Raw genomic sequence first — 15,610 nt, forward strand, 5'->3', positions numbered from 1 at the left:
GATTGTTGACATGGTGTTAATTTGATTTTTAATCTTTTTGCTTTCTGTTCTTCAGTTTGGATGATTTTTATGACTTGTCTTCAAATTCACCAATTCTTTCTTTCTTTATACTCAATCAGCTGTTTATCCCATCCAATGACTTAAAAAAAATTCAGATATTGTGTTTTTCTATTGTAGGATTTCTATCTAGTTCTTCTTAAATTTTTTTTAAAGGTTTCCTTATTTCTCCCGAAATTCTTCTTTTCTTCACCCATTATATCTGTCTTTTCCTTCAGATTATTTAACATGTTTAATGTATAATAATTTCTAAATTATATACTGGGTATTGTGAATTGTATGTTATAGCAACTCTGGAACTTGTGGGGACTTGCTTTTAGGCTTTCAACAATAGGTCTATTTCAGTTTTGTCCTTATTCCCAGAGTGATTCCTTTAGTCCTGGGCCAAAGATGTTTACCAAGCCTCTCTGGTGTGGTAATTCTGTCTCCTGTGTAGCAGGTAGCTGTTGAAGTTTCTTTGCAGGTTTCAATCTTTTAGCTGTTATTTTCCTCTGACCACCTTGGAGTTTTACCCTGCACATGCATAGTTCAGGGGTCAACCAAGGATTGTGGAGAGCTGTATGTTGATTTCCCTCCTTTGTGGTTTCCTTCTTTCTGGGATTTCCCCCCTAAACGTCCAGCCACTCTTATAGCGCCAAACTTGATCCTTTGTCCTCAAGACAATAAAACTGACTTTCTGCATGAGCTGTCATAGTACGCTGTACTGACTAGTGAGGGCTGCCATGTAAATATAGATATCCTCCTGTGTTATTTAGTTCTTTCAAAAGTTGAATTCACTCCAATTTATTCCTGCTGTTGATGCTTTTCAATGTCTCCAAACATGTTTCTTAAAAATATTTTTCCAGGGACTTCCCTGGTGGCGCAGTGGTTAAGAATCTGCCAGTCAATCTACAGATTCAATGCAATACCTGTCAAACTACCAATGGCATATTTCACAGAACTAGAACAAAAAATTTCACAATTTGTATGGAAACACAAAAGACCCCGAGTAGCCAAAGCAATCTTGAAAAAGAAAAACGGAGGTGGAGGAATCAGGCTCCCAGACTTCAGATGATACTACAAAGCTACAGTAATCAAGATAGTATGGTACTGGCACAAAAACAGAAATATAGATCAATGCAACAGGATAGAAAGCCCAGAGATAAAACCACGCACATATGGTCACCTTATTTTTGATAAAGGAGGCAAGAATATACAATGGAGAAAAGACACCCTCTTCAATAAGTGGTGCTGGGAAAACTGGACTACGTGTAAAAGAATGAAATTAGAACACTCTCTAACACCATACACAAAAATAAACTCAAAATGGATTAAAGACCTAAATGTAAGGCCAGACACCATAAAACTCTTAGAGGAAAACATAGGCAGAACACTCTATGACATAAATCACAGCAAGATCCTTTTTGACCCACCTCCTAGAGAAATGGAAATAGAAACAAAAATAAACAAATGGGACTTAATGACACTTAAAAGCTTTTGCACAGCAAAGGAAACCATAAAGAAGACAAAAAGACAACCCTCAGAATGGGAGAAAATATTTGCAAAAGAAGCAACTGACAAAGGATTAATCTCTAAAATTTATAAGCAGCTCATGCAGCTCAATATCAAAAAAAACAAATAACCCATTCCAAAAATGGGCAGAAGACCTAAATAGACATTTCTCCAAAGAAGATATACAGATTGCCAACAAACACATGAAAGGATGCTCAACATCATTAATCATTAGAGAAATGCAAATCAAAACTACAATGAGGTATCACCTCACACAAGTCAGAACGGCCACCATCAAAAAATCTACAAACAATAAATGCTGGAGAGGGTGTGGAGAAAAGGGAACCCTCTTGCACTGCTGGTGGGAATGTAAATTGATACAGCCACTATGGAGAACAGTATGGAGGTTCCTTAAAAAACTAAAAATCAAACTACCATACAACCCAGCAATCCCACTACTGGGCATATACCCTGAGAAAACCATAATTCAGAAAGAGTCATGTACCACAATGTTCACTGCAGCTCTATTTACAATAGCCAGGACATGGAAGCAACCTAAGTGTCCATCGACAGATGAATGGATAAAGAAGATGTGGCACATATATACAATGGAATATTACTCAGCCATAAAAAGAAATGAAATTGAGTTATTTGTAGTGAGGTGGATGGACCTAGAGTCTGTCACACAGAGTGAAGTAAGTCAGAAAGAGAAAAACAAATACTGTATGCTAACACATATATATGGAATCCAAAAAAAAAAAAAAAAAGGTTATGAAGAACCTAGGGGCAGGACAGGAATAAAGACGCAGATGTAGAGAATGGACTTGAGGACATGGGGAGGGGGAAGGGTAAGCTGGGACAAAGTGAGAGAGTTGCATGGACATATATACACTACCAAATGTAAAATAGATAGCTAGTGGGAAGCAGCTGCATAGCACAGGGAGATCAGCTCGGTGCTTTGTGACCACCTAGAAGGGTGGGATAGGGAGGGTGGGATAGGGAGGGTGGGAGGGAGACGCAAGAGGGAGGAGATACGGGGGGGGGTATATGTATATGTAAAACTGATTCACTTTGTTATAAAGCAGAAACTAACACATCATTGTAAAGCAATTATACTCCAATAAAGATGTTAGAAAAAAAAAAAAAAAAAAAGAACCTGCCTGCCAATGCAGGGGACGCGGGTTCGATCCCTGGTCCAGGAAGATCCCACATGCTGCGGAGCAACTAAGCCCATGCGGCACAACTAGTGAGCCTGCACGCTAGAGCCCCATGAGCCACACCTACTGAGCCCACACGCCACAACTACTGAAGCCTGCACGCCTAGAGCCCATGCTCTGCAACAAGAGAAGCCACCGCAATGAGAAGCCTGTGCACCGCAACGAAGAGTAGCCCTCGCTTGCCACAACTAGAGAAGGCCCACGCACAGCAACAAAGACACAATGCAGCCAAAAATTCAAAAAAAAAAAAAACAATAAATATTTTTCCAGAGTTTATGATTTTTATCAGCAGGAGGCTCAGTTCAGTACAAACTACTCTATCATTATTTAAAGCCAGAACTTTACATTTGAGAAAAAACATGAATATGTGGCTTCTACACACTATACCATCAGAGTTTGTGTTTGTTTTGATCATACACTACTTTAGGAATATTCCTTCTATATAGATGAGAGAATTCTTGAATTTTCAGTAAACAGAAACTGAATAACTGATTATAAAATATAATTTTAAATATGTAAAGTTGCTTTTTATACAGTTCTTAGAAGATGTTACATGGGGAAGAAAACAATTCACATTAAGATTCCCAATTTAAAAAAAACCCAGTAATGACATTTATTGTATCTCTCCTTTAAGGAAGGAGGGTAACTGGAAGACGTTTATAGTTGATAACTGTAGAGTGCTTGTGCGCCTAATAGATATAGAGTTATTTAAAAGAAATAGGATGTGAACATTACCAACATACACCCAGGGAAAACAGGAGAAAGAGTAGATTACTTTCTGAGCACCAGCACTTGAAACCATATAGCAGTTAACTAAAATAATAACTGTCCTGAGGCTGCTTTCTTGATTCTTCAAGAGAGCCAGGCTTCAGTGGCACACGGAAGTTACCCAATTCTTTCAGGTCTCTAATTTGGTAAGGCAAATGAGGGTTCCAACATGGTGTAAAATCATTAGGAAAGAGAGAAAGAGAAGAAAAAAGATGCTTCTGTCATGTTCTCAGAACTCTTTGCAACTCTCAAAAGCATTCTTTCCTTCAAAGAGATTTTCATGTTTAGAAGCTAAGAGAATTTCATGATTACTTGTTCGTTCTTTTTTTTTTTTATTAAGACTTTATTTTTCTTCGAGCAATTTAAGTTTTACAGCAAAATTTGGGGAGGGTGCCCTTGTCCTTCTGTGAATCCAAATAAATACTTTCAATTAACTTTTAATATTTATGATATAAAAATAAAAAATGAATATATTTTTGAATGACATAAAGAAATATTTTCACATTAGTCTTGACTAATGGAGAAACCCAGAGTCTTCTGCATTATTTCAAATGCTCTTGTCAACATGTCTATGTTAGAACTCCAAGGAGCAAGTATTGTATTAGAATTTTCTCTTTGACAGAGATTATTTTATGACTATGAAATATTTAATATTTTCTTTAAGGATTTATTTTTAACCAAGGCAATCACACTCTGCAAAACTCAATACCAATATTTATTTTTCCTTCATATTTAACCTGAGAAATATAACCAGTTGCACTTCTGGAAAAAGATAAGCTAAAACTACAGGACATCTAAGTGACTCCTGACACCTTCGCAGAATAGTAAGGATATAACAACTGACAGATTTGAGATACTCTGAAAACACTTTATCTACCTATGCACACATACCTTTATTCTTATAAAACCATTGTATGCCATTAACTTCAGGGAGCAAAATTACATGATCACAGGACCAATATTAAGTCAGATAAAGTAAGACCTTTTGGCAAATGTAACATTAAGAAGTGTATCTTATTTATATACTCAGCAAATACTTAATTAAACATCTAGTATGTGCCAGGAAGTGTGCTAAGTGCTAGAGATATTAAGATGGACGTGTGCTGCTGAGTGTCAGGGTGTAGCTTTGGATGTAATATTGTAGTAATGGGGTTATATGGGGATGTGGGCAGTGGCACCTTGCTAGAAAGGCTGGAAGTTGGAAGAGGAATGGTTAGAGTAGCATTCTGGGAATCAGAGTATTATTATTAGGAACTCTACCTGCAACTCCTGAATGTTCCCTGAAGCACTAAATAAAAGCACAGCTGCCTTTATTATTGGATGGAGAAGAGTCAGTGAAAGGAGATGGAGAACTCAGAAGTTGTCACAAAGTCTTAACCTGGTTCTAACTTAGGGTCCATATTGAGCCTCTGATTTGGCTGTGAATTGATGCAAAGGAGAATAAAAATGACAAGAGACCACCCATTGCAAAGTATCTTCCTTCAAAAAGGATACAAATACACATGCTAGCTTTGCAGAGAGAGTTAAATTGAAAGAAATAGCAGCTACTGTAAGTAGTCATTCTTAGCAAAGCATTTCTATAAAGAAACAAATTAGGATGCTGCACATAGACCAGATTGAAGCATCTGCCTTGACGTGTGTATATATCTTGCCACATCTGCCACCGCTATTACCTCATAAATTATATTGTTGTTGTTATGGTGAAAATATGAAAGCTCTGCTCTCACAGCAACGTTCGAGTGTACAATACAGTATCATTACGGGTACAATACAGTAGTGTTAACTTCAGTCACCATGATGTACCTTAGATCCTTGAACTTATTCATCTTATAACTGACATTCTGCATCGTCTCATCAACATTTCCCTATTTCCCCCATCTCTCAGCCCCTGGCAACCATGCCATTCTCTGTTCTATGAGTTCAATGTTTTCAGATTCCACATCTAAGTGATATCACATAGTAGCTGTCCTTCTCTGTCTGACTTACTTCACTCAGCATAACGCTCTCAAGGCCCATCCATGTTGTTGCAAATGGCAGGGTTTCCTTTTATTTTTAAGGCTGAGTAACATTCCATATATATTGACCATTGATGTCACCGATGGATACTTAGGTTGTTTCCGCGTCTTGGCAATTGTGAATAATGTTGCAATGAACATGGGAGTGCAGGTATCTCTTCAAGATAGTGATTTCATTTCCTTTGGATATATACCCAAAAGTGGGATTGCTGACCTTTATTGAAATGTTCCAAAATACCTTTTGGAAATGCAGTTTAAATGCTATATTGAAGCTTTATCAGTTAATCAGTAAAGGTCTAGTGTTTTTTTTTGTCCCATAAAACCAGTGGGTGGTTTAATAATTTTAAAAAAACCTCCAATTCCTATATTTCAGGGGCACCACCTTCTTTGTCTCGTCTCCTCCCCTGCTGACTCCCAATAACTTCCCAGATTTGAGGGTGGTGTCATCCATCTAATTTACTGATTAAGTCATCAGTGATTCTCTCTCTTCTTCTGGGACCCTCATGATGGGTAGATTGTTTTCACTTAATAGTGTCCCGTAAGTCCTGTAGGTTTTCTTCATTCCTTTTTTTTTTTTCAGAAATTCACGTTCTTTTATTTATTTATTTATTTATGGCTGTGTTGGGTTTTCGTTTCTGCGCGAGGGCTTTCTCTAGTTGCGGCGAGTGGAGGCCACTCTTCATCGCGGTGCGCGGGCCTCTCACCATCGCGGCCTCTCTCGTTGCGGAGCACAGGCTCCAGACGCGCAGGCTCAGTAATTGTGGCTCACGGGCCCAGTTGCTCCGTGGCATGTGGGATCTTCCCAGACCAGGGCTCGAACCCATGTCCCCTGCATTGGCAGGCAGATTCTCAACCACTGCACCACCAGGGAAGCCCTTCATTCCTTTTTTAAAAAATATTTATTACTTATTTATTTAGGCTGTGCCAGGTCTTAGTTGTGGCATGTGGGATCTTCAATGCAGCATGTGGGATCTTTAGTTGTGGCATGCAGACTCTTTAGTTGCGGCACACAAACTCTTAGTTGTGGCATGCAGGGTCTAGTTCCCCAAACAGGGATCGAACCCAGGCTCCCTGCATTGGGAGTGTGGAGTCTTACCCACTGGCCCACCAGGGAAGTCCCTTCTTCATTCCTTTTTATTCCTTTTATTCTTCTGATTGGATAGTTTCAGATGTTCTTTCTTCTACTTGGTCCACTCTGCTGTTGAAGCTCTCTACTGAATTCTTCATTTCAGTCACTGTAACCTTTAGCTCCAAAATTTCTGTTTGGTTGATTTTTTATGTTTTCTATCTCTGTATCGAACTTCTCATTTTGTTCTTGTATTTTTCCCCTCATTTTGTTAAATTGTTTTCCTGTGTTTTCTTGTAGCTCTCTGAGCATCTTAAGAACAGTTATTTTGAATCCTTTGCTGGGCAATTCTTATATCTCCATTTCTCCATTTCTTTCAGTTGCTGAAAGGTTACTGTGTTCCTTTGGTGGTGTCATGTTACCCTGATCCTTTATGATCCTTGCAGCCTTGCACAGATGCGGTGCATTTAAAGAAGCAGTCACCTCTTCCAGACTTCATGGGTTGACTTTGGTATGGAAAGACCTTAACCTGCAGGTGGGAGCATGCTTGACCTTGGGTCTACTGGTGCAGGGTGGTAAACGCAGGATTGGGCGGTGGGGGTGATGTCTCATCCGCTCAGGCCACTGGGGTCCACAGCATTGACCATAGTGACTGCAAGGGCTGTTGGAGACCTCAGTGGCACCACAGGTCCAGTGGCTTGGGATCTGGGCAGGCACTGGTGGTGGCTGGAATTGGTGGTGTGTACAGACTCGGTTGCAGGGGCCAACTGCAGGTGCCTATGTAGTGCCAAGTGCTCGTTTAAGACATACACATAGAGATGGGGGCAAGGGCCAGCTGCAAGGGTCTGGGCTAACTGCAGGCCCACTGGCAGCCGTGGGGGCCCTTGGCTGTCAGCATTCATTACTGTGGCTGCAAGATCACACCACGGGTGCACTGCAGTGGAGGCTGGTATCGGGAGTCAGGCTGGAGGCATGCAGGTACACAGCTGGAGGGGCCCATTGTAGGTGAGCCTGGTGGTACAGGCCAGTAACAGGAGATAGGGCCAGGTCTGGTCCAGAAGAGCCATGGGGGCCCTGGCTACTGGTGTGCACTCCTGTGGCTTCAGGGTCTCCCCAGGGGAGTGCCTTGCAGTGGAGGCATGAGGGTCTGGTCGGGAGCATGCAGGTGCACAGCTGGGGGGCTAGCGGCACATGTGCGGAGTGGTGGAGGCCAGTGACAAGAGCCAGAGCCAAATTCAGGTCCACAAGCAGCTGCGAGGGCCTTGGTAGTTGGCCTGCCCTTCCGCGGCTGCAGGATCTTGCCACGGGTGTGCTTACAGCGGTAGAAGCCTGTGATGAGGGTCAGGCCGGCAGTGTGCAAGGGCACAGCTGGAGGGGCCAGCCCCAAGCACATGCACAGAAGTGAGGGTCACCCACGGGGGTCTAGGCTGGCGTCTTGTACTTGTGTGGCTGCAGAGGCCTGGGCTGGCTGCTGGTGGGGATCTTGGGCCCCAGCGGGGCAGTGGGAGGTAAAGAGCAGGGAGGGACTCAGGTGGCTGGTGTCTGCGAATGTGAGCATCTGTGGGGCAAAACCCAGTGACATCTGCAGGGGGTCTGCGGCCGCTGTGCTGGCCATCAGTTACTTCGGTGGCAAAAGGTGCTGGGGTCTGCAGAGCAGGTCACAGGGAACCACAATCACTTCTGCTGCGTGGCTGATGCTGGTAGCCCTTGCTCTTTTTCCTTGTTCCTCCCCATCTCTATTCATCTCAGCTTTGCCAGTCTCTGGGTGGGGTGAAACCCAAGTGGGTCCTTTGCTCAGTGCCCCAAAAGGCTGGGGAAGCTGGCGGCTCACCCCACTCTCCCTTTCTCGGTAAGGGGAACTCCTTCTAGTTGGGGAGGTTCACTCTTGGCCCTGAGCAGTGCTGGCCTGGGCAACGGGATGATGTAGGCAAAATGAAGCCCTTCTTCCTTCCCTTTTTGTGCAGTAGTCTCAGGTTCTTTGCTCCACTGTGTTGCTGGAGTTTCTTAAGTGGACTCCTGAGCTCTCTTTGATCGTGGATCACTGTCTAATTGTTGATCTTCCTGGGTGATGGGGGCTGGGGTCTCCTACTTCACCATCTTGGTCACATCGCCCCAACATATATCACCATCTTGACTTTCACTATAACTAATTATTCTTAAAGTTACAGCATCCAGTGCCCCAGCAGCTGGGAGAGCTTGGGAAATCACTGGGAACAACCCACTGTCTGTACTGAGATGGAAACTAAGACTCAGGAGGATCTACTTTCCTCAGGTCATGATCTCACTTGCTAGTCACACTTAAGACTAGAGGTCAGGCACTAGGGTAAAAAAAAAAATTCACTCTCATCCTGCTTTTCCAGCTGGTCAGATCTTGCTCAGATCCTACTTAAATTACTCTGACCACAATTCAAGATTATTTCGCTGACTGAAAGGGCACTAAGAAGAGTCTGCTTTTAAACTGAATCCTTTATTAGGTCGATAAGGCGTGCACAGGGAACAGAGCAGGCCAACGAGGTCCCTTAGAGCGTGCTGGCCCCTGAGGTGAAACCCAGGTTCGTTTTCCTGTCTCTAAACCCAAGGGGACTGGTGTGCAGCAGGTCAGACTGTTGATGCAACAAGGTAGCTACAGAAGTAGGAAGTACCTGGCAGGAAGTAGATGGGTGGATAACAATATTTATTTTCTACAGAGCTACTGGATTGAGTCATTAGAACTTGTATTTATAAAAAAATTTGCTTTCCATTTTGAGGCTTGTCCCCAGGGCTTTCTGACATTTTATGGCTCTCCCCCTTTCACCCACACACCCAGTCACCACTCAGTCATTTCAGCAAGAGAGAAGGGAAGCTCTGATGGGGAGAACACAAAATAGTTGACATATTTGGGGTATGTACTATGCTTTCCTCCATAGGGTCTGCCAGGAATTCAGTCTGTGCCCGAGTGACACCCCGCACCCCCTGCAGGACAACAATAGAAGAATGACAGGCTTCTCTGTTCTCGGTTTTCCAAGTCTCCTTCACATCCACATGGCACTCATATAACACAGAAGAAAAGTAACGCCACGTTGAAAATGAATGCATGGTAAAAAGAAGTCTACATCTTGTTTAAAATAAGACAGCCTTTCAGAACAGGGAGGCAAAAGGGCATAGAAGCTAAGTGTATACTGAATTCGCCTATGTCCAGTATTCCGTATGTCTGATGCTTTTATCCAGAAGTGTTTGTATGTTTTCATCCTGGCCCTCCCCTGTGACACCACGTGCCCCTTTAAGGTGGGACCTGAGTCTCCTATACCCTGCCCTCCTCCCACTGTACCAAATACAGTAAGTAAGTGTTTGATAAATGATGCAAAAATGACTGACAAGCAATTTTGCTGTTCTGGTGATTGATGATTGCATCAAAAGAGGGAGAAATAAGGTCATTTCTAATCCACACACTCAGTTAAACCCCAGCTGGATATCCAGGTATAGCTCTTCAAGCTTCTCTTTTTGCCTTGGCTCCAGTACCCCTCTTTGCTCTTCACAAAAATTCTCCCAATTCACAGGTGACCCATTAGCTCTATTGGTAACCAAGTGGCATAAGCAACGATTCTCTAACTTTCATTGTTACAACTACTTTAAGCAGCCTGTACTCAGTGGAAGACCCCTGCCATTTAAAACAATAGTTCTAGCATACTGGTGATGGTTTCTTAGCAAATAATACCAAGACAATGCAATGAGACCTCTCTTCCATTTACTTCCCCAGTCAGACAGTCTTGCAGGGGGTCAACCTTCAACTTCCTTCATTCCTCCTCTCCAGGAACCTTGTTTCTTTTACGTTACATACATGGTTTTCAGGTTTAATAGTTACCAAGAAAAAGAAGTCCGGGTCTCCTGCTAAATACTCATGGCTGGGCTGTCTTTGGGTCAGAGCACACAGCAGACAAACTACCCATCGGCTTCACGAGGGTAGGGGAAGTGTCTTGTCGTCTTGCTCTGTTAATCAGCTATGTCTGGCCCACAGTGGGCACTCAATCATCATTTACGGATTGAGGGAATACATGCAGGGAATAATAAAGTAGTGAATCCAGGAACTACGGGAATCAAGTTCAGGTTACTGGGCCGGTTTTAGAAACGTGGAGATCAGGATTCTTGGAAAGAGGAACCAGAGGATTGTGGGAGATACAATTACAGGACAGGGAAAACTCTCCGAAACCCTTAGAGGGGAGGATGTTTATGAGACCACATTTCGCTCTTACATGAAATGCTGAAAAACAAAATCCCTGGTTAGAAGTTTAATGTTAACTGGAGCTCTGAGTTATACAGGCATGCCTCATTTTATTGTTCTTCGCTTTATTGCTCTTTGCAGATATTGCTTTTTTTTTACAAATTGAAGGTTGGTGGCAACCCTGCATCAGGCAAGACTATCGGCACCATTTTTCCAACAGCCTTTGCTCACTTTGCGTCTCTGTGTCACATTTGGGTAATTCTCGCAACATTTCAAACTTTTTCATTATTGTTATGTTTGTTATGGTGATCTCTGGTCAGTGATTTTTATGTTACTATTGCAAAAAGATTATGACTTGCTAAAGGCTCAGATAATGGTTAGCATTTTTAAGCAGTAAAGTATTTTTTAAATTTAAAGTATGTACATTTTAAAAGAGGTAATGCTATTATACACTTAATAGACTATAGTATAAACATAACTTTTATATAAACTGGGAAACAAAAAAATTCCTGTGACTCACATAGTTTCAATATTCGCTTTATTGCAGTGGTCTAGAACCGAACCTGCAATATCTCTGAGGTGTGCCTCTACTAGTAATGGCTGAGACTATTTCTGGTCTACTTTACGCCAACACAGTTTACAAACAATAGCTTGATCACTGCAACAACCCTTCAAGGTGGCCGTTGATTGTATTTTCAGATAGAGAAATTACATGCAGAAGGTTACATTGCCGACCTAAGTCAACCAGCTAAGCTCACCATCTGGGATTCCAACTTGATTCTAAGTTTCACTGCTTTCCCCTCCACCCACAGTGCATCACACAGAACAAGCAACATGTCAAACACCTGGCTAGACTAATCTGTGTTAAAAAGAATTTTTTTTTTAATTGTGGTAAAAAAACACACTGTAAAATTTACTTTCTTAACCACTTTTAAGTGTACAGTTTAGTGGTGTTAACTGTATTCACACTGTTGTGTAACATCTCTAGAACTTTTATCTTGCAGTATTGACACTCTATCCCATTAAACAACAACTCCCTATTTCCCTGTCCCCCAAGCCTCAGACAACCACCATTCTACTTCTGTTTCTATGACTGTCTACTCTTGATACCTCCTGTAAGTGGGATCATACAGTATTTGTTCTTTTGTGTCTGGCTTCTGTCACTTAGCTTAATGTCCTCAAGACTCATTCGTGTTGTGGGATGTGACAGGATTTTCTTATAAGGCTGAATGATATTCCACTGTATGTACACGGCACATTTTCTTTATCCATTTATCTGTCGATGGATATTTGGGTTGCTTCCACCTCTTGGCTGTGGTGAATAATGCTTCAATGAAACTGGTTGTGCAAATATGGCTTCAAGATACTGCTTTCAATTCTTTGGGGGTATATACCCTAAAGTAGAATTGCTGGATCATATGCTAGTTCTATTTTTACTTTTTTGAGGAACCTCCTTACTGCTTTCCATAGTGGCTGCACCATTTTACATTCCCACCAGCAATGTGCAAAGGGGGACAGATTTGTTTTAAAATAGAATAACTGTCAGTCTTAATATCAAACTGGCCCAACAGCTCTGCCTGCAATATCAAGTAGTGATTAACTTCTTAAAAATCTAACTCAACTAAAACTCTGGACTTAGGTCTTAGTTTCTATAATTAAAGCCAGGTACTATTTAAACGTGTATTAAAGATTTATAAATATGGATCATTATCCCATTTTAAGAAGAATCAACTTAGCAGTCATTTTTTAAAGAGACTACAACAAAGGAAATAAAGCCAGGGCTGAACCAGCAACAAAAGTATTAGGAGAAGTATTCCTGCTTCCTGAAAATAAGCGTAAGCATATACATAAGTTGCACTCTTACCCTTGTTTTGGCATCAATTTTAGCTCCTCGATCAAGCAATAGTTTTACCATATTGGCGTTTCCTCGTTTTGATGCAACATGTAAAGGAGTGATGTCATTCTGTGGAAGAACAGAAAAAAAAGTACAGTGTTATCTTGAGTTTAACCAAAACATTGCTTCCTAGACCTTCCCCAACACATCCTCACACTTTTCTTACCTTTTTAAAAAATATCTATTGTGAACAGAATACTTCCCAACATCTCTATCTGATGGTAATTTTACTCAGAAGGAGACCTCAAAAAGGGATGAATTTTAAGGGACACACTCTGTGGGGTAGGGTCCAAGTTTATTTCATTTGATTGACATCATTGGTGGATGAGATGGTGATAGTTTTTGTTCTAACATCCTGCACATTTAAGTCAACATGTTTTCCTGTTAATGTGTGTGATGCATACTGGCTACTGAATGGTTGACTAAGTGGCTGATTAGTCAGCTGAGACTTACTGAAAGGAGTGTCATGTTACTCAGAGCCTGCTCTGGGTCGTCTGAGTACAAGTTGTCAAGACAAGAGGAACTCAAACTGGGAAGTCTGTCAGTGCCCTACACGGTCACAGGGCTTCCATGCACAGTGGGCTAAAAAGTGTTCACAGGCATTTATTAGCAATCTCACAGAAAAATGACTATGTTGATTTTTTTTTTTTTTTTAAAAACTACCGTTGAGGAATAGACATATTGTCAGGACAATCTGACATTCCAATCAAGATCCCCTGGACACCATAGTCCTTTCCTCCACTCATCTGACAGGTGCTGTGATTATTTCCAGACTGTCAAGGAAATATGTGCACATAGTGAAAACATTCTCTATTTTGGCTCCTTCTTCTTGTGTAGCAACAATATGGGTTTAAGGTCTGCAGTTCACAAAAGTCAATTACATGATAAATGAACGAGGCTCATAAGGGGTTACATTCTTGTCATGTGATGGCAGATACAATATAATAGCTACCAGGTATTGATTCATTTCCTGTGAATTATGCTGCACTGCGTTAAACTCTTTACTATCTCATTTATTTTTCAAAATCCTCACAATGTCACATACAATCTGAATCACAATGACCATTTTACAGATTAGAAACAGCTGGCAAAACCAAGATTCCAATTAAAATATGACTCTTAAACTTATGCTTTTGAAAAAACGCTTTAAAATGAAAATTTTCAAACAGACACAAAGTTTGAGAGAAAGTCATAATGAGCTTCATGTACTCATCACTCTGGTTGAATAATTGTCAAACTTTTGCCAATATTATTTCTTCTATACTCCCTGCTATATTTTTCTGCCTGAAGGAGTTTAGGAGGAGGAAGAAAATCCTAGGCATCATATTATTTCACCCCCAATTACTGCAACTTCATTATCTCTAACAGATAAGGATATTTGTAAACAAATAATAACAATATCATTAATTTTATCTAAGTAAAAATAATTCTTTCAAAAAGCCAAGATCTGTCAATGTTTACATTCTCCCATTATCCCCAATTATCTCAGTACAGTGGTTCAGATTAGAATATCCACAACTTGCATTAGGTTGAAATGTCCCTTAAATCTCTTTTAAAATCTCCAGAGATGCCCTATTCCACCTTCTTTTTTCCATGCCCACGTATTTATTGAAAAAACTGGGGAATTTATTGTGTAGTTGCATCCTCATGGAGAGTTGTTTAACACATTCTTTTGTATTTTCTATAAGCTTTTCTAGTTAAATGCTTTTAGTCATTATATGTTCTCCCATGTGAACAACTCTTTACCTCATTATTCTCAGGTGCTAAAGTTGTAAATCAGTTCCACAATAACTAGTTCGTTAAGTCAAAGAAGGAGAAAGAGATCTGAGTAAAACAGATATGCTTTAGTCATGCTGGTGGGGAGTGGACAGGACTAGTATCATTGCTCTAGACCAAGTGGTAGGCATACTTTTTCTGCAAAGGGCCAGATATCAAGTATTTCTGGCTTTGCAGGCCATACCATCTTCATTGCAATTTGTCAGTGCTGCCTTTGTGGTGATAAAGCAGCCCCACGTGATATGCACAGAAATGGGAGTGTCTGTGTTCCAATAAAACTTTATTTACAAAAACAGCTGGTGGGCTGGATTTGGCCTGTGGGCAGTAGTTGGTTGATCTCTGCTCTAGACCTATCAGCTTGTGGCTGACGGTTTCAACGGTGTGTAACAGGTGACAAAAGAGGAATTAAAACTATAGAGGCTGGGGCTTCCCTGGTGGCGCCGTGGTTGAGAATCTGCCTGCCAATGCAGGGGACACGGGTTCGAGCCCTGGTCTGGGAAGATCCCACATGCCGCGGAGCAACTAGGCCCGTGAGCCACAACTACTGAGCCTGCGCGTCTGGAGCCTGTGCTCCGCAACAAGAGAGGCCGCGATAGTGAGAGGCCCGCGCACCGCGATGAAGAGTGGCCCCCGCTCGCCGCAACTAGAGAGAGCCCTCGCACAGAAACGAAGACCCAACACAGCCAAAAATAGATAAATAAATAAATAAAATTTAAAAAAAAAAAAACAAAAACAACCATAGACTAAAAAAAAAAAAAAAACTATAGAGGCTGTGCATTGTATATGCTTCGGCCCTCTTTGGGGTGGATGATTTTGGGTATGAATGAAAGCTGGCAGAAAGAAACTTTCTGACGGTCTTGCTTGTCTCTGTTGTCTGAGTGCAAGTATGTAAATGAGCCAAGCAGCACTATGGATGAATTCTAGGCCTGAGACAGCAGATAGAGCATCAGATTAGGTCTATAGGAAACACAGTCCAACAGGAGAGCTTACCGAGCTCAGAGTGGGATATGACACAAAGACCTTATCACTCCCCAGCGTGAGTCAGGGCTGACATGCTATTTCCCTTTAAAGATGTGCCCTTGCCTGGCGGAGAAGGACTTAATGAACCTTAATCACAAGTAGGCTAAT

General features: G+C 41.5%; 1 protein-coding gene across 1 annotated transcript in view; it reads right to left on the reverse strand.

The window, feature by feature from the left end:
- Positions 1 to 15,610, reverse strand: part of ANK3 (ankyrin 3) — a 299,966-nt gene that overhangs the window by 133,519 nt on the left and 150,837 nt on the right. Inside the window, exon 8 of the mRNA XM_057530616.1 lies at positions 12,677 to 12,775. Coding sequence (XP_057386599.1) covers positions 12,677 to 12,775 — 99 coding nt within the window. The remainder of the gene's footprint in view (positions 1 to 12,676; positions 12,776 to 15,610) is intronic.

Source organism: Balaenoptera acutorostrata, chromosome 16, assembly GCF_949987535.1.
Source record: "Balaenoptera acutorostrata chromosome 16, mBalAcu1.1, whole genome shotgun sequence".
Taxonomy (NCBI): Eukaryota; Metazoa; Chordata; class Mammalia; order Artiodactyla; family Balaenopteridae; genus Balaenoptera; species Balaenoptera acutorostrata.